Below are 20,358 nucleotides of genomic sequence, written 5' to 3' on the forward strand. Positions count from 1 at the left end.
ATGCCTGAAATACCCTTCTACCTTCCTCCTACTTGTCCTCCAAAGATCAGCTTAAGAGTCACTCCCTCTAGGAAGCTTCCTTGGTCCTTCCCTTTTGCATTATTCCTGTCTGGTTTAGACTCCCTCCACTGATCACCTAAAAAGGCAAAGTCCATTCATAGACCTTGGTTTCCTTAACTGTCTCCCTTACATGAAAATACATTTTCTGAAGGCAAGACAAAAGTCTATTTTGATTTTGTGTGTCTAACACCTTGGCATAGGAACTGAGACTTGGTGAGCCCTTGATAATTACTTTAGGTATGAATGAATGAACAAATGAATAAATCAATCCATGACTCCAATCATTATATTTTACAGAGAAGGACCTAGTAAAGGTAAACTGAGCACTCATCCTGAACATTTGTTTTTTAATTTCTAAATAATTACAATTTTTTTTTTTTGAGACAAGGTCTCACTCTGTTGCCCAGGCTGAAGTGTAGTGGCACAATCTCAGCTCACTGCAGCCTTAGCCTCCCAGGTTCAAGCGTTCCTCCTGCCTCAGCCACCTACCTAGATGGGGCTACAGGCACACACCACCACACCAGGCTAATTTTTGTATTTTTTGTAGAGGTGGGGTTTCGCCATGTTGCCCAGGCTGGTCTCGAACTCCTGGGCTCAAGTGACCTGCCCACCTTGGCCTCCCAAATGCTGGGATTATAGGCATGAGGTGCCACACCCAGCCATGACTAGGTTTTTGATGAGAAAAATTTTCCGTATTCCTTTAAGTTCTGTTTTTCTGTGATAGAATTACGGATTTTTCTTCCTCTAGTATTCTCCACCTTTTTTTTCTTGTCCGGGGATTGGCAAACTTGTTCTGTAAAGGGCTGGATAGTAAATATTTTCAGCTTTGTGGGCAATAGTCTTGTATCAGCTACTGAACTTTAAGTAGTTCAGACACAACTGCTCAATCTTGCCGTTATAGTGTGAAAGCAGCTGTAGACAACATGTAATGGATGAGCCTGGCTGTGTGCTAACAAAACTTTATTTACAAAAACAAGAGGCAGGCCAGACTTTGCCCGCAAGCCGTAGTTTGCTGACTCCCTTTCTATTCCAACTAATTTAGAAGACTGTGGAGAGTGAAAGGTGAGGGCAAGCAAACTGTATACAGTATGAAATGTACAAGGGCTCAATAGGGAATTGTCCTTTGGAGGACTTGGCCTTTGCCAACCAGTGTGGTGAGATCCAGAGTTCAGGCGTTACCAGTTTGTGGATCATTGGAGTCTTGGATATAGCAAGATTGTCTCTTCAGAGACCCTAGTGGGAGATAGCTGTGACCTTCTAGATTTTAACTGTGGGCTTAGCTAAAAGAGGATGTGCTCTACTGTGTGGAACACAGTCCAAATACCCAGGGTCCACCCCACATAGGCTGCTGTGGGAAATTTCACAGTCTCTCTTACTTAGCATCCTCATGAAACATGTAAAAATGGGAATTTAGTTTCCAGGTGAGACTAGAGGGACTAGTCTTACCTATAGAAGCAATAGTAATGCCCCTAGCTACCCTCTATCAAGTATCTTCTCTGAGTTTAGTATTAAATCCTTTACATAAACAAGAGCTAACATTTATTGAGCATTTGCTTGTGCCAGGAACAGTGCTAAGTGATATATATGTTCCCTCATGAATTTCTCACCCTATTTCATAATGCAGCTACTTCTGTTCCCCCACTCTTACCCAGGAGGAAATGAAGCTCAGAGAGGGAAAGCAATTTGTCCAAGGTCAAATTTGCTCAAGTTGAGCCTACAGACTCTGCTGTGTTCTGTGTTGTACGATACCCCCTCAGGGCCAGCAACCTGCTTCAGGGGAGCTGATCCAGCCTCTTATTGGTCACTTAAATATCCCGGAGTCTGTGCAAGTTGCCTCCTGTTGGAGGCAATGATTCCCTTCAGGGTTTGCAAGAAATTCTACCTTTGGGACACTGGAGAGAAGGGGAAAACCTAATCCCAAGGAATAAACTGAGGGTTTTGTTAGAACATGTCACTCTTAATAAAAAGCAAAGGGTGTTGATTATTTTTTCTATAATATTCTGTCATCATTTTCCACCTAAGTTGTTTGTTAAACCAAATTAATTGCTATAACAAAACCCACCCAGGCAAGATATAAGGAGGATAGGGATATGGCTGATGAATCAGCTTTTAGCATGTAGCTTAAAGTGAAGGTGAACGCTCATGTCTGCTACTTTCGCCAAATTCAAGGCTTCACTCATAAAGTAAGTCTTTGTTCAAGGCAGCCTCAATGCAGCCTGAGCCTGCTTTTTATTTAGTCTCTTTACTACAGAAATGCCTTATAGCTAGTATCTTAATTATTCATGGTTTGTTGGCAAATTAAGTTACTTGCTTCTCCAATATCTAGAAATGGAGGAAGTGTTCAATTCCAAAGAAATTATGCCTTCCTAGCTTTGCTGGCCTGACAATAATGTTGTTGGAAAATATTTTATGAATAGGTGGGAGATCTTATTTCACTTATAGTATATGAAAAAAAGAATACCCCCAGGAGCCTGCCAGGTATTTCATGTAATGGATACCTCCCTCCCCACCCTATTTCTCTCTAGAGTGATTAAGCTTTGGCTTTCCTTACAAACAAGACTATTCAGACTAGAAGCAAGAAAAATGACACCTTTTTATCAACAAGATCATATAAAATTTGGTTCAGTAAAATATGTAACTCCCTGGTGTGTGTGTTTCTAGTTTGTATGCCTGAAAGCTGAGCAGTGCAGTGGAACAGTCCCCTCTCTGATTTAGAATTCATAATTATGGGATAGCAAATGGGTATTCTTATGATAAGCCCCTTAACTCAAATTCCTGTGGCAAAATACATACAAAAGTATTTGAGCATTAATCTTTGTACTTATCTTCAAAAATAGCTAATCTTTTTATGTAAAGAGCACTAGATTTGATATTCTAATGATGCAGTGGGCATCGTTGGTTGCATTTCAGCCAAGCATTTTGCCTTTCTTCCCTGGCAGCTCCATGGTCTGAGGAAGGCCAACCTCACTCCTAGGTTTGAAAATGGATCCATTCCCCCTATAGCCTTAGCAAATCAATGCAATCCAGTGTTTCTTAACCTTTTAATTCATTGTTATCTGCTTAAGGAGCCTTTTTAGATTTTTGTTTGTCACCCCTCCTTATTTATTTATTTATTTATTTTGAGACAGAGTCTCGCTCTGTTGCCTAAGTTGGAGTGCAGTGGTGTGATCATGGCTCACTGCAACCTCCACCTCCCAGGTTTAAGTGATTCTCATGCCTCAGCCTCCCAAGTAGCTAGGATTACAGGCATTTGCCACCATGCCTGGCTAATTTTTGTATTTTTAGTAGAGATGGGGTTTTGCCATGTTGGCCAGGCTGGTCTCGAACTCCTGAGCTCAAGTGATCCACTCGCCTCAGCCTCCCAAAGTGCTGGAATTACAGGCATGAGTCACCACACCCAGCTACTTTTTGTATTTTTAGTAGAGATGGGGTCTCACCATGTTGGTCATGCTGATCTTGAACTCCTGATCTCAAGTGATCTGCTCACCTTGGCCTCCCAAAGTGCTGGGATTAGAGGTGTGAGTCACCGCGCCCAGTCCATTTCCTCCCATTTTAATGTCACAAATATACTGTATTTCTGTTTATATATTGCATGTATATTTGTGCTTTATAAATAAAAGAAGTGAATTTTTTTGCCATCCCCCTCCTCCAAAATAATTTTTGCCTCCTTTGGGCCATTTCACTCTCATTGAGAATGCATAAATTGTTATCCCATACTCTGTGCCAATCAGTGCATGGCATCAGGAGTGGATATAGACCCTAAATTGGAGTTCCAGCATGTAATCTGGGGCTTTTTTTTTTTGGATAGTTGGTTGACATGAGAAATTCTTTCTTTCTGGATGTGTGGATATAAGGCCTGAAACTGCTGTGATTATCTGCTATTGTGAGGGAAGAAACCAGCTGAAGATAAAGCCAACACATGAGCAAGACCAGGACTGAAAGCATGGTTACCCTGATCAAACAATACCTGAAGTTCATTCTACGCTAGACTTTTCAGCTGTGACAAAAGTCATTTCTTTTTGCTCTGTAGGCAAGTTTGAATTGTGTTTTCTATTACAATAAAAAAATCCTAACTGATAGAAAATATAACATTTATTGGATGTTTTTCTAAACTTCAGGCAGCATGCTACATATCTTACATGTAAATTAATTCTTTTATCAACCTCTGTGATTAGTACTATTAATTTCTCCTTTTATAAATGATGAAGCTGAAGTATAGTAAGATTAACTTGCTCATGGTCATATATAGGCAAAGATTGGATTAACTCCCTTGTCTATTTAACTTGCAGCCTAAGGTATTAATCACTTTATATTACTATCTTTTAGCTCTACACAATTAAGTCACTACTTTTTCATTTAATATTTGAAAAGCATTAAAAAATGATCTTTCTTTGCAAAGGATTATGTGGCACAATTAAGAATATTCAAAGGCTGAAAATATTTTTGAAAATCTTATTTTTGCAAAAGCACAGGAAATTTTAAACTTAGAAATCATTTTCAGGCCGGGCGCGGTGGCTCAAGCCTGTAATCCCAGCACTTTGGGAGGCCGAGACCGGTGGATCACGAGGTCAGGAGATCGAGACCATCCTGGCTAACACAGTGAAACCCCGTCTCTACTAAAAAATACAAAAAACTAGCCGGGCGAGGTGGCGGGCGCCCGTAGTCCCAGCTACTTGGGAGGCTGAGGCAGGAGAATGGCATAAACCCAGGAGGCGGAGCTTGCAGTGAGCTGAGATCCGGCCACTGCACTCCAGCCTGGGTGACAGAGCAAGACTCTGTCTCAAAAAAAAAAAAAAAAAAAAAAAAAAAGAAATCATTTTCTTCTGATTCTATATTCATAAAAGCCTTTGTTATTCATTTTTATTGATACATATTAGATGTACATATTTTGGGGGTACATGTGATAATGTGACACATTCATATAATCAAAGCAGGATAACTGGGATGGCCAACGCTTTAAATATTTTAATTAATTAATTTTTTAGAGGAGGTCTTCCTCTGTCACTTAGGCTGAAGTATAGTAGGGTAATTATGGCTTACTGCAGCCTTGAACTCCTGAGCTCAAGTGAGCCTCCTGCCTCAACCTCTTGAGCAAAGAGGACTACAGGTGCATGCCACTACATCTGGCTGATTTTTAAATTTTTTGTAGAGATGGGGTCTCACTATGTTGCTCAGACTGGTCTTAAACTCCTGGGCTCAAGTGATCCTCTCACTTCAGCTTCCCAAAATGTTGAGATTACAGGCATGAGCCATGGTGCCTAGCCATTAGCTTTTCTTTATGCTAGAAACATTCAAATTATTCTCTTCTAGTTATTTTGAAATGTACAATTTATTAATGTTAAAAATAAGGAGTGGGAACTTATTATTTTTTCTTTTTTTTTTTTTTTAAGAGATGAATCTCACTATGTTGCCCAGGCTGGCCTCAAACTCCTGGGCTCAAAGGATCTTCCTGTCTCAACCTTCTGAGTAGCTGGGATTACAGACGCACAGCACACTGACTGACTACCATTAATATTTTAGATGTTCTTATGAATTATGATATGGTATTGGCTCAGTCACCATCCATTTTATAGAAAAGAAAAATATATATATATTTTAGTAGCTCAGTCTCTCAAATTGCTATACTGCTTAAAAATTATCAATCAACCTTATACAGAACTCATAAGGTCTCTGGTTTCTGGAATCTTTATTTTTGAATTGGTCAGTGACAGTATTAGAGATAAGCCATAAATCCTCTGAATCCTTGGGGAGTGAGGCACAGAATCTCTCTGGTTGGCTACAATATTTGCGTTCCCTTTATGAAAGTTTCTCAAACATTAAAAAGAAAAAACAAAATTACACAAGGGGCACTTATTCTACAGACCAAACTGAACAGGGATTTCCCAAGAGAGGAAAAAAAAAGCTTGAAAGACAGACACGCTTCTGGTTCCAAAAAGCCAGGGAGCTAAGCAATGTGGCCAGATGGGATATGTCCACAATTCCCTAATACTCTCAAACTCCCACATGCTGCCCTGGTTCCCATTTCATGTTCCTTTCATATTCCATTTCAAAATGCAAGATATCACAGATATGTTATATGAAGCAGAAGCAGTGAAAGCACAAATTCAGATGTTCCTCATATTTTAACTTGGATGACAAGGGGACGCTGACTCTTTAGATTTCCACAGGCTAACCTTAGGCGCTGGGCTTTTCATTTTGTCTGATTGATGGAAGACTATGTCAAAATCAAGTGCTTGATCATGTATGAGACACAATATAATGAGATACAAATTCTAGACATATTAGGAACCGGGTCAACTGGGGGGAATCCAGGAACTGCAACAAAGCTATTCCACATCACAGGAAAGAAAATATGATATTATGTTTCCACAGTAAACATCAGGTATATTTCTAATTAAACAATGCAGATTTTTAAAAATCTCAAATATATTAGAAACCAAAGCACAGAACTTTTAAATTCATAAATTACTGTCTTGTTTTGTTTTTTAATCCAGCCAAACTGCAGTCCCAGAGAGGATGAACAGTCTCCTAGTTGAGCAAAGTTGCTGCATTTTTTGCCTGCAGGATCGGACCGAGCAGAGAAATAAAGGGGCTGTGTTGTGTGACAGGGAGTAAATCCTAACATAAGCATTCCAACGTGGAGCCGGGCCACCCCTCCCTTCCCTAGCCTGTCATCCTCCTGCAAAGTGTTCACAATTTGCTGTCCTTCCTTCCAAAAGCCAGTAGACACAGAATCAGCTTTTCCTGGCTCTGCCTTACAAGTTGGGGCTGCCTGATGGAAAACTGAAAATCCAAAGGAAGGATGCAAATCCATCAAGGCCCCCTCTGCCAGCAAATTGGTGTGAAACCGTTGCTTCAGAAGCAGCCACTCCCACCCCAATGAAATTAAAAAGAAGGACTCATTTGAATGTCTAAGTGGCTTTCTGCAGACCCTCTGCTGCAAAGCAACAGCCTCCCTAGCTAAGCGCCAGCCAGTACACCATCGCTCTGTAACAGATGTCTGCAAATGCTGGGACTATCTCGCAAGTGCCCCCCATGCCCAATATGAAAAATTCACAAGCTCTGTCAAGCAATGGTTACCTAGAGCAGCATGCTGAGCGTTTGACCCAAGCAAGGGCCAAGCAGTCTGCTAGGAGTTTAAGAAGAGCTGGGGGGAGAAAATCATACAGGTGGAGCCGGCTTCCCACGAGTGCCGGGCATCCTGCTGGGGCCCTCGGGTGCCGCGCGCCCCGGCTCACCTGGTACACGTCCTGCAGCCCGCACCACGTCCGCAGCACCTGGTGGCAAGCCCGCAGCCTCTCCGTGTACCATCTCCGCAGCGTGGACACGGTCAAGTTCCACACAAAGCGGCTGCCGCTGAACAGCAGGTCCTCCACACCACACATGAACACCGAAGCCATGCCTCTTCCTTCGCTCCGAACCCGGGGGTCCCGGCTCTCGTAGCTGCAGCCCCGACCCCAGCGGCCCACCCGCCTGGGCTCCCGACGCCGACTTCTGCTGGCAGCCGGGGGGTCAAGCCTGCCACCAAACTCGTCTTTCACCGTGCGTCCTGGCCAGGCTCCGGCGGCATGCCCTGGGATTGGGTGCCCGCCAGCCAACGGCTGCGACTGGCACACAGAAGCCCAGTGTCCACCCCCGCCCGCTCGCAGCGCCGAGCAAGCTGTGCTAAGCTCCACCAAGCTGGCCCTCGGCGCTCCCCGGGCACGGGAAGCCCTGGCCGGCGAGGACTCCCCCTGGCGCTTCCCCAGGGCGCGGGGCAGGGACGCACGCGGAGCAACTCTTTGCAGGCTGAGAGGGGAGCTGCATTTCAGCACACTTAGCTTCCACGTCTTGCGCGCGCGCGCGTACACACACACACACAAACACAAACACGCACACGCACCCCGGCCGAGTAGTCTCCTAATCTGCCTCGGGGAACACCTTACTCATCTTGCTCTGTTCACACTGATAAACACCTCGGGGCAGTCACAGATGCAGGAGAGAGAGAGAGAGAAAAAAATCCTCCAAACCATCCCTTTGGACCCTACTCCTGGGGGAATAGCCACGAATGTTTCCTTGGTTCTGTTGGAAGCAGGAGATGAAGGCAACAGTCTCAAAGCAACAGGCGGCCCTAGAACCTGCCTTTGCTCCTAACTTGAGGGTCTCAGAGAAAATGACAACCTCCTGTGGTTGCCAGCAGGAGGACAGGTTCCCTCACACCAAGATGCTGCTAATTCCAATGCAGCAGTCAGGGAGGAAAATAGAGTTCTTGATCCCCTGTAAATAGCTTGCCTGTTACTACTGCTGGGAAACAGAAGCCCATAAGAGAATCGGTGGTTTAGTTCTGGAAAATTCAGCCTCTGGACATGTCTAACCTCACCTGCCAGCACCAACCTGCGTGGGTAGTTTATTCTCCACTCAAAACCAAAGGAAACTGTCCCACCACTCATGAAGTCACTAGATAATTAATCTTATTTATTTATTTATTTATTTATTTATTTTCTAAATTGTCCCTCAGGAATTGATACTGATTATTGGAAACATTTGGAAAAGGGAGCTCAAAGAGTACCACCTACCACCAGTCTCTATTTTTCTTTATTTATTTTTGAGACAAGGTCTGTTGCCCAGGCTGGAGAGCAGTGACTCAATCACAGCTCACTGCTGCCTTGAACTCCTGGGGTGAAGTGATCCATCTTCCCACCTCAGCCACTTGAGTAGCTGGGACTACAGGTGTGCACCACCAAGCCAGGCTAAGTTTATTATCATTATTATTATTATTATTATTATTATTATTATTATTTTAGAGATGGGGTCTCACTATGTTGACCAGGCTGGTTTCAAATGCCTGGGCTCAAGCAGTCTTCCAGCCTCAGCCTCCCAAAGTGCTAGGATTACAGGCACGACTCACTGTGGCCAGCCTCTATTTTCCCTTAGAATGTATGAAGATTTCTCATAGCAAAAGTGCTGTAGCAAATTTCAGGATGGAGTTTTTTCCTGAATCCATCTGTAGGTCAATTGTCTGTATTTTCTTGGCTGTTTCACACCTGGGTTGTTATCTGTGCTATTAAGTGGCACCAAAAGGAAAGGTAAGGCACCAAAGCTTTTCTCCTGAACTAGCCCAGAAGACTCCAGAACAGATTATCGAGAAGTAAATCAGCTTGATTTCAGGTATCAAATGTGCTTTTAGAATCTTAATTCAGGTGAAACTCAATCAGTCAAAAGACGAAGAACACAAAATCTGTCCTCAAAGTGCCTGTTGTTTTCAGTGACTATAATCAGAAAACTTCTAAATGACATTCGTTTCTTTAATAAAATTGCCTAAGAGTTTTTGTTGAATTAGTTAATAGGACACAAGACTTGACCCAAGCTTTGCAAAGCTTTCTTCACAGTAAATCTCCTCTATATGCCATCACTATTAGTATTGAGAGTTTTTTTTTTTTTTTCTAGATGATGGTAATGATGAATCTGAATAGACTTTACTGAATCAAAAGAAAATGAACTCAGTTTGAAAAAGAAATGTCATCATGCTGAATGGAAAACTACCGAACTTCAAAAATGGCCTATTAGTATGAGGAAATGGTCGTGGTACTTTTTTTTTTTTTTTTCAACGATGCAGTTCGACTGTGTTCTTGGAAATGTGGGGCAGCCAAGGGAATACCAGAATAAAACCTACAACAGGGTCAATTACCTCTGTCTCATGACACCATCCTCTCAGAAGAGAGGCTCTAGAAATACTCTGGCTGTTGGCTATCTGTGTGTAGGTCTAATGTCAGCAGTCACTTTCAAATTCCATCATTTTCATTCAAGGTTTCCAAAGTCAGGGCAATTTTTTAGAAGATAGGATGTGGTATAATAGGGGCTCTCAAAGTGTGGTCACTGGAGAACCAGTAGCTTTAGCATCACCTGGGAAGGTGGAGAGATGCAAGCTCTCAGGCAGCCCCAGAATCAGAAATTGTGGGGGGTGAGATGAGTGATCAGAGCTTTCATTTGGTCTCTGGAGAATTCTGACTCATGCTAAAATTAGAGAACTACAATATGATAGTATGGTGATTAGTAGCTAAATCTCCTAAAAGAGACACACCCGACTTCAGATTTCTGCTTCTCAGGACCTGTGAGGCCCTGAATAAGCTCCTTAAATCAACATCTCAATGTCCTCATGTGTACAATATATTATCGGTATTCACTACAAAAAGTTTGGGGAAAATTAAGTAAAATATTCTGTATAAGGTCTTTAGCATGGTGTCTGGTGAAGGGTAAGCATCCAAAGAAAACCAACCACCATCACCCCCCAAATCAAGAATTGTTTCAATTTTTTGTACTCAGATAAAATAGTACAAGTAAAATGTGGGTTTTTAAAAATATAGATTTAGTGGGTATAAGTGCAGTGTTGTTATATGGATATATTGCATAGTGGCGAAGTCTGGGCTTTGAGTGTAGCCATCACAGAATAGTGTACATTGTATTCTTTAAGTTATTTCTCATCCTTCATCCCCTCCCACCCTCTGACCCTTCCCAGTCTCCATTGTCTCTTAGTCCACTTTTTTTTTTTTTTTGAGACATGGTCTCCCTTTGTCACCCAGGCTGGACTGCAGTGGTGCCATCTCAGCACACCGCAATCTCCGCCTCCCGGGGTCAAGTGATTTTCCTGCTTCAGTCTCCTGAGTAGCTGAGATTACAAGTGCACAACACCATGCCAGGCTAATTTTTGTACTTTTAGTAGAGACGGGGTTTCAGCATGTTGGCCAGCTGGTCTCGAACTCCTGACCTCGTGATCCGCCCACCTCGGCCTACCAAAGTGCTGGGATTACAGGCATGAGCCACTGCGCCAAGCCTTCTTAGTCCGCTCTCTATGTCCATGTGTACTTATTATAAAATGTGTTTTTAAATTTCAACTAGTTACCTGCATGTGCTTTCCTATGACTTTCTGTTTGCTGAAGGTGAAAGTTGGTGGCAACTTGTTTTCAGGGAGCAGTTCTGTTGCTCTTTCAAGTTCCCAAAAATCTTTTTGAGCTTGATCTTCTCCACCAGAGGCAACTTCCCCTGTGGACTCAGAAAAGCTGGGTGCAAGACAGGAGAAGACATCTTATTCCCACTGACATAAACATTGATGCTTTTTTTCTTATCCAAATGGCTTTCCTCTTTTGTAGAAGAAGTTCGAAGGTCAAGACTGAGTGATTTTAGAGGGAAGGAAGTGCAACTTCCTCCACTCCAGGGACTGCAGTGGGTGGCAACTGAACCCAGATGTGCAGAAGTGGAGAAAAGTGCTACCCAAGTATGGCATCATCCTTAAAACGGACTAGCCACATGGGACTAACCAGATCCCAGACACACGCCCTTGAAGCTGGTCTAAAATTTTCTGTGGAAAAGGAGGTAAATCAAGCTAGCTTCAACATTGTCTTGCTTTTTCTTTCTCTTTTTTAAGAAGAGGATTTTCTTTCCTCCTCAGCACAGAGTTCCCAGCAATACACTGTAATTTTCTGCAGCTCTCTCTGGAGGCTTAAGAAGATGCTTCGGGTGACAGCATTACTCATACACCTGGGAATTGTGCTGCCGTAAAGGAGAAATTGTCATTATGCCTGAGGCTCCTGTAGGTTCCCCTTTGAGGAATCGGCAGGAAGAAGAGCATGAAAGCCAAGAAGATAGGACAAATTCCAACCCCTGTCTCTAGGAAGAAAGAGCAAGTTAGTGAAATGGCAGCTTCCAGTGGTCCGCTCTGCCTGGCAAAAACACAGAGCCCAACTAATGTCTGTGGTCATTTTCAGCTGTACTCTCTGCACAACTGAAAAACCAGTGTGGGCAAACTGACAGATCATGGACATCCAACATAGGGCTTGAAGTGAATGAAAACAAGGTCTAGTTCAATGGTTCTCAAACAGGGGACAATTTTGTACCTCCCTCTCATGCTGGGACATTTGGCAATGTCAGAAGACATTTTTAGTTGTCACAACTGGGAGGTGCTACTGGCATCCAGCAGGTAGAGGCCAGGGATACTGCTAAACATTATATAATGCACTGGAGAGCCCCCACAGCAAAGGACTCTCCTGCCTAAAGTGTCCCTGGTGCAGAGGTCAAGGAACCCTGATCTAATTAAGTGGTACAGCCTGGCCAGGCACGGTGGCTCATGCCTGTAATCCCAGCACTTTGGGAGGCTGACACTGGCAGATTACTTGAGGTCAGGAGTTTGAGAACAACCTGGCCAACATGACAAAACCAATCTCTACTAAAAGTAACAAAAATTAGCCGGGAGTAGTGGCGTGCACCTGTAGTCCCAGCTGCTTAGGAGGCTGAGGTGGAAGAACCGTTTGAGCCTGGAAGGTGGAGGTTGCAATGAGCTGAGATCGCACCACTGCACTCCAGCCTGGGCAACAGAGCGAGACTCTGTCTCAAAAATAAATAAAAAATAAAATAAAATAAATGCAACACCCTGTTCTTCCTCTCACATGATCAGTTGTGGAGAAACAGTCTTCCCTCTTGTTATTTTATTTCCAAAAGGCAAAAGAAATGAAGCAATCACTGTATAATGGTTTTTTGTTTGTTAGTTTTTTTTTTACACAGTCACAATTTTGAGTATAATGAATTCAAAGTCTTTTGAGAAATAACCGGAATGACGTTTCCTATGATTTTCACTTACGATTTTTAGATACTTATCATCCAAAGGGAGAATAACTATCATAAGAACTATTAATATTTTTGTACTTCAGTTTTTGTTTTATCATTTCATTTATTTATTATTTTATTTTTAAAAAATTATTATATTTTAAGTTCTAGGGTACATGTGCACAATGTGCAGGTTTGTTACATATGTATACATGTGCCATGTTGGTGTGCTGCACCCATTAACTCGTCATTTATATTAGGTATATCTCCAAATGCTATCCCTTACCCCTCTCCCTACCCCATGACAGGCCCCGGTGTGTGACGTTCCCCACCTTGTGTCCAAGTGTTCTCACTGTTCAGCTCCCACCGTTCAGTTCCCACCGATGAGTGAGAACACGCAGTGTTTGGTTTTCTGTCCTTGTGACAGTTTGCTAAGAATTATCATTTCATTTAAATCAGAGGCTCCATAGTACTAGAAGAAATCTTTCTTTGGCATGTTTATAGAAAAAACTCCCCCCACACTAATCCCAGGTGGAATGCTGATGCCTCCTTTGGGCCATGCACTGTTATGAAAGTCTCTGACTGTACACACGACAGGATATTGCTCCTCTCAGTTCACTTTTCTCTATTAGACTGTCAGCTATGTGAGGAACCACTGTGATGTGAAGTGGAAGCAAGGCTGGCTGGGATGGCTCCTCCTTGTGCAGGAGTATCCCATGCACTGGAAGGCATTTAGTGACCTTGGGCTCTGCCTGCTAAATGCAGTAGTGCCCCAGTCATTAGGACCACCACAACAGAAAGCACCTTCACACATTTCTAAATACTGCTGGGTGGGGTAGTAGCTGCCCTCATTCAGAAACCACTGGTGCAAGCTGGGAAAGGGCCTTATTCATATTTGTTTCCCCAGTGGCTGGCACATAGCAGGCAATCAATAAATGTTTATTGAACTGACCAATAAATGACTATTTGTCTTAACAGTGAATACAGAAAGTGGTTCATCCATTCCCAAAACACAGTCTTGTTCATTAGAAAATTATGTATTGAGTTCGCACTATGCATCAGGCAGGGAACTAAGCACTCAGAATACTGACAAGACTGAGATGATCTCGGTCTAAGTGAGTCCGAGAGGAGAGTGGGGAAGTCAGAAGAGGAATCTGAACAAGAAATGTAGAGGAGCGGGCACTGCCACAGGGCTTCTAATAGAGACAAGTGAGTGAGGATGGGGGGATTAAGGGATGCCTCCCTGAGCACGTGACTTTCAGCAGAGACCTGAAGGCTGAGTACAGGAGAGCCAGGTGATAATGGGGGTACATGATAGCAATCAAAGGCACAGGGAACCTTGAAGACAATGCTTGTGGCAAGAAGGATCCCATATTTGTAGAACATAAGGGAAAGGCGCAAGCGGGATGCTTGACGGTTAGGGGACCAGGAAAACCCGGCAGGGAGGCTGCTGCAGAGTTCTAGGGTACAAAGAAAGAGCTTGAGGCAGGGCTGTGGGAATATCTACATAACACTAAGCTGAAGGAGTGTTCCTGTTCCTCAGTCCTTGGGAACTGTGGGGCCTCACACGCAGAATGGGGTAAGAGGTTGGTGGGCATAAGTGCCACCCTCAAAGCAAGCTTCTCTTGTGGCCTCTGGGAGGGCTCCCCAACTATGCAGTGGCAGGCTCCTCACTCAGGGGGTGGGGCTCTGAATGCCTCATGTCCCTCTACATCCCATTCCAAACAGGAGGTAGGAGGCCGAGAGGCACAAGTTCTGTTTCAGTGCCACTCAAGCCAGACGCTAGGTGACTGGCCTCCTGCTTTCTTTCATCTTTCCCTTTGACTAAGAGATTAAGGGACATCCTTCAGTCTCGGCCTCAAGCAGGAGGAGATGGAAGGAAACACGCAGAGGTGGTGGAAGCCTGAATTGGAGGAAGTAGCCACCGTCCATCTCATAGCCCAAGGCTGATCGGCAGGCTGCTTAACTTTCTGCGGCTGCCTTCATGACTATGAATGGCTTTTTGGCATCACAAAGGGCTAAAAACCCTACAAGCAAAATAATATCCACCACTAAGGCACCTATTCAGCATCTATTCTTTGGCTTCAGCAAACTCATTTCACTCATCGGGGGTGGAGGAGGGGGAAGTACAGCAAAACTTTCTCATCTCCCTCATCGGTTATTTTATCAAATTAAAGTCTCCTTGCTCAAAGAAAAGAGGAGGGATGCGATCTATATTGTCTGAAGAAGTACAAAAAAAAAAAAAGCAGCATGTTGTGAGACTTTGTGTTGTACCCATTTTTACTAGTTAATCCACTGAGCAGACATTGGAAATTCCTGCCAGATCAAATTTTAGAAGTTATCTGTCTAGATGTAAAAGCATCCAAATGGGAGGATGGTTCCAGGGAAGCCCAGTGGACCGGAGGGAAATGGCCAACCGCCTTCTTTAAGGGAGAAATGGTATCAGTCTTGTGACTGACCTCCCACTTCCAGAATTTGTCACCTTTTATTTATACTTAACCTACATGTACTTCAACAATGACAAAAATAAAAAAGTTATAAATTGGTCTATATAGCACCATTTTTTCTATACTTATTAAGTATACTTAACCTACATGTACTTCAACAATGACAAAAATAAAATAGTCATAAATCGGTCTACATAACACCATTATTTTTTCTGAATAAATAAAGGCAGCTTCGCTTATATCATCAGTTGATTCTCACAATATATATTTTCCCAAGAACAAGTAGGAGAAAGCTATTTTGCCCCATTTCATGGATAAAGAAACTGAGGTACAGAGAAGCAGGATGATTTGCTAAAGGTCAGTAGGAAAAGCATTTATGATGGCATTTTTAAAATGGTGTAGTTGCTAATTTTTCAGTCCTTTTACTTTAATTAAAAGATAAAAGAATGAATTTCTTTTGTTTTTACAATTTGATTTGGGCCTCAGACTAAAATTTATAAGGTATTGTCTTAGACAGTTCAGGATGCTATAACAAAAGTCCCACAGGACTGAGTGGTCTAAACAACAGAAATTTATTTCTCACTTCCCAGCTCCGGAGCTCGGAAGTACAGGATCAAGGTGCTGGCCAATTGGTTTTCGGTAACAGCCCTCTTCCTGGTTTGGAGGTGGCTGTTTTCTCCCAAGACAGAGTTCTGGTCTTTTCAGCCCCTTATAAAGCCACCAATCCTACCATAGGGACTCCCAGTCCCATGGCTTTATTCAAGCCCAATTACCTCCCCAAAGCTCCACCAAATTCCATCACATTGGTGTATGGTATCAAATATGGATCTTGGGAGGACAAAACTATCAGTCCACAGTGGGCATGAATGGTTCTAGGATGTGTTTCACTACTCTAGGAACTGAACATGACAAAAAGTCCATCCTTTGGGTTTACCCAATTTAATTAAGAATAAAACAATGATCTAAAAAGTCAGGAAATAACAGATGCTGGTGAGGCTGTGGAGGAAGAGGAAGGCTTTTAAACTGTTGGTGGGAATGTAAATTAGTTCAACTATTGTGGAAGACAGTGTGGAGATTCCTCAAGGATCTAGAACCAGAAATACCATTTGACCCAGCAATCCCAATACAGGGTATATACCCAAAGGATTATAAATCATTCTACTATAAAGACACATGCACACATATGTTTATTGCAGCATGATTCACACAGAAAAGATTTGGGATCAACTCAAATGCCCATCAATGATAGACTGGATAAAGAAATTGTGGCAGATATACACCATGGAATACTATGCAGCCATTAAAAAGAATGAGTCCATGTTCTTCACACGGACATAGATGAAGCTGGAAGCCATCATTCTCAGCAAACTAACACAGAAACAGAAAACCAAACACCGCATGTTCTCACTCATAAGTGGGAGTTGAACAATGAGAACACCTGGACACAGGGAGGAGAACATCATACACCGGGGCTTGTCAGGGGGTGGAGGGTAAGGGGACGGAGAGCATTAGGACATACCTAATGTATGCAGGGCTTAAAACCCAGATGACGGGTTGATAGGTGCAGCAAACCACCATGGCACATAAATACCTATGTTAACAAACCTGCACGTTCTGCATATATGTCCCAGAACTTAAAGTAAACTTTTTTTAAAAAAAGAATAAAGCTATGAGAAAAAAAGAAAATCTATAATGAACAGTAATTTTTTTTACGGTAGAAAAAAGAGCAGTTACTTGAAATTCAATGGCTCTTCACTCCTATACAGTAAGTGACAGAAGGAAAACAAAAAGATACACGCAAAATCTTTATTCTCCAAAGATCAACCATACTATGTAGGTGTACATAGTAGACAACTGCAATACATTGAGAAACAGAAATTACCAATAACAGTGGCTTGCAAAGTATTAAAATATCTCAAGGCCGGGTATACTCTGACCATCAAACAAATATGAGCAATAGGTTATAAAAATAAACTATTTTTCCATTATTGCTAAAAATACAGAAAATTTGGTAGGATTATTGCTAGGAATTTCAACTATTTGGCCCTTAGCAGTCAGAGCAAAAGAACAGAAAGGAAAAGTCTAGCATCCCAAAAAAGGGACATGAAAGTATTTCTTGTATCTTGCTATCCTAAAATTAACTTTTTTTTAGGATAGGAACATACTGTTCTCAACTACAAAATGAATTGTATACAAGAAGAGCAGGCAGCAGGAAGCAGCATACTACAAGCCTTGAAACCTATGGCTATTTTATACAGTGGAGAAAATAGTTGTGTATTCCTCAGACTAAGTGTTCAGGGAGCTTTAGGCAGTATTTGACAGGAAAGAAGAGAAGAACTGCATGATTTTGTCTTGAGTCAATAATACAGAAAGAAAAGACGGGTTTTACTTCTGAAGGGACTAGCACCAGAGAAATTTAAGGTAGACTTCCTCACCCTAATACAGTTCCATTATTATCTCAGTCTGGTGGGTTTATAGATAATTTTGGTTTATTCTTTGTATGTTTATATATTTTGGCAGAAAATGTTGGTTGTCTGTCCACCACCTATTCCCCTCTTTTTCAAATAATCTTATTTTGCCAGTGTCCTTTTTCTATGTTGCTGGTATGAACTATTGATCTAAGGGAAGGCATAACACCCGACTCTGGCAATAAGATATGAAGTGAAGCTTTCCAAAGAGTTATAGAAAACAGGGGCTGGGTGTGGTGGCTCATGCCTGTAATTCCAGCACTCTGGGAGGCCAAGGTGGGTGGATTGCTTGAGGTCAGGAGTTCGAGACCAGCCTGGCCAACATGGCGAAACCCCTTCTCCATTAAAAATACAAAATTTAGCCAGGCATGGTGGTACGCACCTGTTATCCCAACTACTTGGCAGGGTAAGGCAGGAAAATCGTTTGAATCCAAGAGGAGGAGGTTGTGGTGAGCTGTGATGGCATCACTGCACTTTAGCCTGGGTGACAGAATGAGACTCTGTCTCATTAAAAAAAAAAAAAAAAAAAAAAAAGAGTTATAGAAAACATATCCCTCTCTGAAGAGAAGAAACATCACAAGAATTTTGTCAGCATATGAAAAGATGCTGAACATTATTAATTAGTCATTGAAGAAATGCAAATCAAAACCACAATGATATACTACTTCACACCCATTAGAAAGGCTATAATTAGAAATAAGGATAATAACAAATGTTGGCAAAAATGTGGAGGAATTGCCATCTTCATACATTACTAGTGGGAATGTAAATTGGTATAGTCACTGTGAAAAAGACTGGAGTTCCTCAAAAAGTTAAAAATAGAATTACCGCTTCTTCTCCGAGAAAACACCAAATGGTGGATGATGCCGGTGCAGCGGGGGGGCCCGGAGGCCCTGGTGGCCCTGGGATGGGGAACCGCGGTGGCTTCCGTGGAGGTTTCCGCAGTGGCATCCGGCGCCGGGGTCGCGGCGGTGGACGGGGCCGGGGCCGAGGCCGCTGAGCTTGCGGAGGCAAGGCCGAGGATAAGGAGTGGATGCCCATCACCAAGCTGGGCCACTTGGTCAAGGACATGAAGATCAAGTCCCTGAGGGAGATCTACCTCTTCTCCCTGCCCATTAAGGAATCTGAGATCATTGACTTTTTCTTGGGGGCCTCTCTCAAGGACGAGGTTTTGAAGATTATGCCGGTGGAGAAGCAGACAGGTGCTGGCCAGCGCACCAGGTTCAAGGCGTTTGTTGCTATCGGTGACTACAATGGCCACGTCGGCCTGGGTGTTAAGTGCTCCAAGGAGGTGGCCACCACCATTCGTGGGGTCATCATCCTGGCTAAACTCTCCATTGTCCCCCTGCGCAGAGGCTACTGGGGGAACAAGATCGGCAAGCCCCACACCATCCCTTGCAAGGTGACAGGCCGCTGCGGCTCTGTGCTGGTGCGCCTCATCCCTGCACCCAGGGGCACTGGCATCGTCTCAGCGCCTGTGCCCAAGAAGCTGCTCATGATGGCTGGTATCGATGACTGCTACACCTCAGTCCGGGGCTGTACTGCCACCCTGGGCAACTTCGCCAAGGCCACCTTTGATGCCATCTCTAAGACGTACAGCTACCTGACCCCTGACCTCTGGAAGGAGACTGTATTTACCGTCTCCCTATCAGGAATTCACTGACCACCTTGTCAAGACCCACACCAGAGTCTCCGTGCAGCGGACCCAGGCTCCAGCTGTGGCTACAACATAGGGTTTTTATACAAGAAAAATAAAGAGAATTAAGCCTGAAAAAAAAAAATCATATGATCCAGCAATTCCATTCCTAAGTATATGCACCACAAAAGTGAAAACATGCATTTTAAAAAACCTGTACACAAATGTTCACGGTAGCATTATTCATAATAGCCAAATGGTGGGAACTATCCATATGTTTATCAGCTGATGAACAGATTTTAAAAATGTGACATATCCATATAATGGAATATTAGTCAGCAATAAAAAGGAGTGAGGTATATACTCAAGGGAATTGAAAACACTTGTTCACACACACAAATTTGGACATGAATGTTCACAGAAGCATTCTTCATAATAGCTAAAAAGTAGAAACAACTCAAGTGTCCATCACTTGATGAGTGGATATACAGAATGTAGTATATGTATACGATGGAATACTACTCAGCCATAAAAAGGAATGAAATACTGGTACATACTACAACATGGATGAATACTGAAAACATTATGTTAAGTAAAAGAGGCCAAACAAAAAAGTCACATATCCATAGAGACAGAAAATAAGTTAGTGGTTGCCAGGGAGTTGGGGGGTGAGGTGGAGTGAACAGGGAATGAGTATTAATGGGTATGAAATTTCTTTTTGGGGTGATGAAATGATCTGACATTAGATAGTGGGGATAGTTGTGCAACTTTGTGATTATACTAAAAACCAGTGAATTGTACACTTTAAAAGGGTGAATTTACGGTATGTGAATAAAAATCAATCGATTAATAATGAAATAAGCAATTGACAAAAAAATAGATAACTTTAAAAAAAGAAATGAAATCTACGCCAAGACATGGATGAATCTCAAAAATACTGTTAAGTGAAAGAAGCCAATCATAAAGGGCCACATATAGTATTGATCCCATTTATATGAAATGTCTAGATTAGGCAAATCTGTATAGATAGAAATTAGATTAGTAGTTGTCTAGGGCTGAGGGAATTAGGGAGAAATGGGGAATGACTGCTAATTAATACAGGGATTTTTGGGGGGATAATGAAAATGTTCTAAAGTTAGATTATAGTAATGGTTGCACAACTCTGTAAATA

The 20,358-nt window shown here is 42.7% G+C and overlaps 1 protein-coding gene and 1 pseudogene across 1 annotated transcript in view; one reads left to right on the plus strand and one right to left on the minus strand.

Moving 5' to 3' along the window:
* Positions 1–7,559, minus strand: part of FRMD4B (FERM domain containing 4B) — a 208,103-nt gene extending 200,544 nt beyond the window's left edge. The window contains exon 1 of the mRNA XM_015130422.3: positions 7,299–7,559. Coding sequence (XP_014985908.1) covers positions 7,299–7,460 — 162 coding nt within the window. The 5' untranslated portion in view covers positions 7,461–7,559. The remainder of the gene's footprint in view (positions 1–7,298) is intronic.
* Positions 7,560–18,289: 10,730 nt separating this feature from the next.
* Positions 18,290–19,284, plus strand: LOC696119 (small ribosomal subunit protein uS5 pseudogene; annotated as a pseudogene).
* The last annotated feature ends 1,074 nt before the right edge of the window (positions 19,285–20,358 follow it).

This window comes from Macaca mulatta, chromosome 2 (assembly GCF_049350105.2).
Source record: "Macaca mulatta isolate MMU2019108-1 chromosome 2, T2T-MMU8v2.0, whole genome shotgun sequence".
NCBI classification, from domain to species: domain Eukaryota; kingdom Metazoa; phylum Chordata; class Mammalia; order Primates; family Cercopithecidae; genus Macaca; species Macaca mulatta.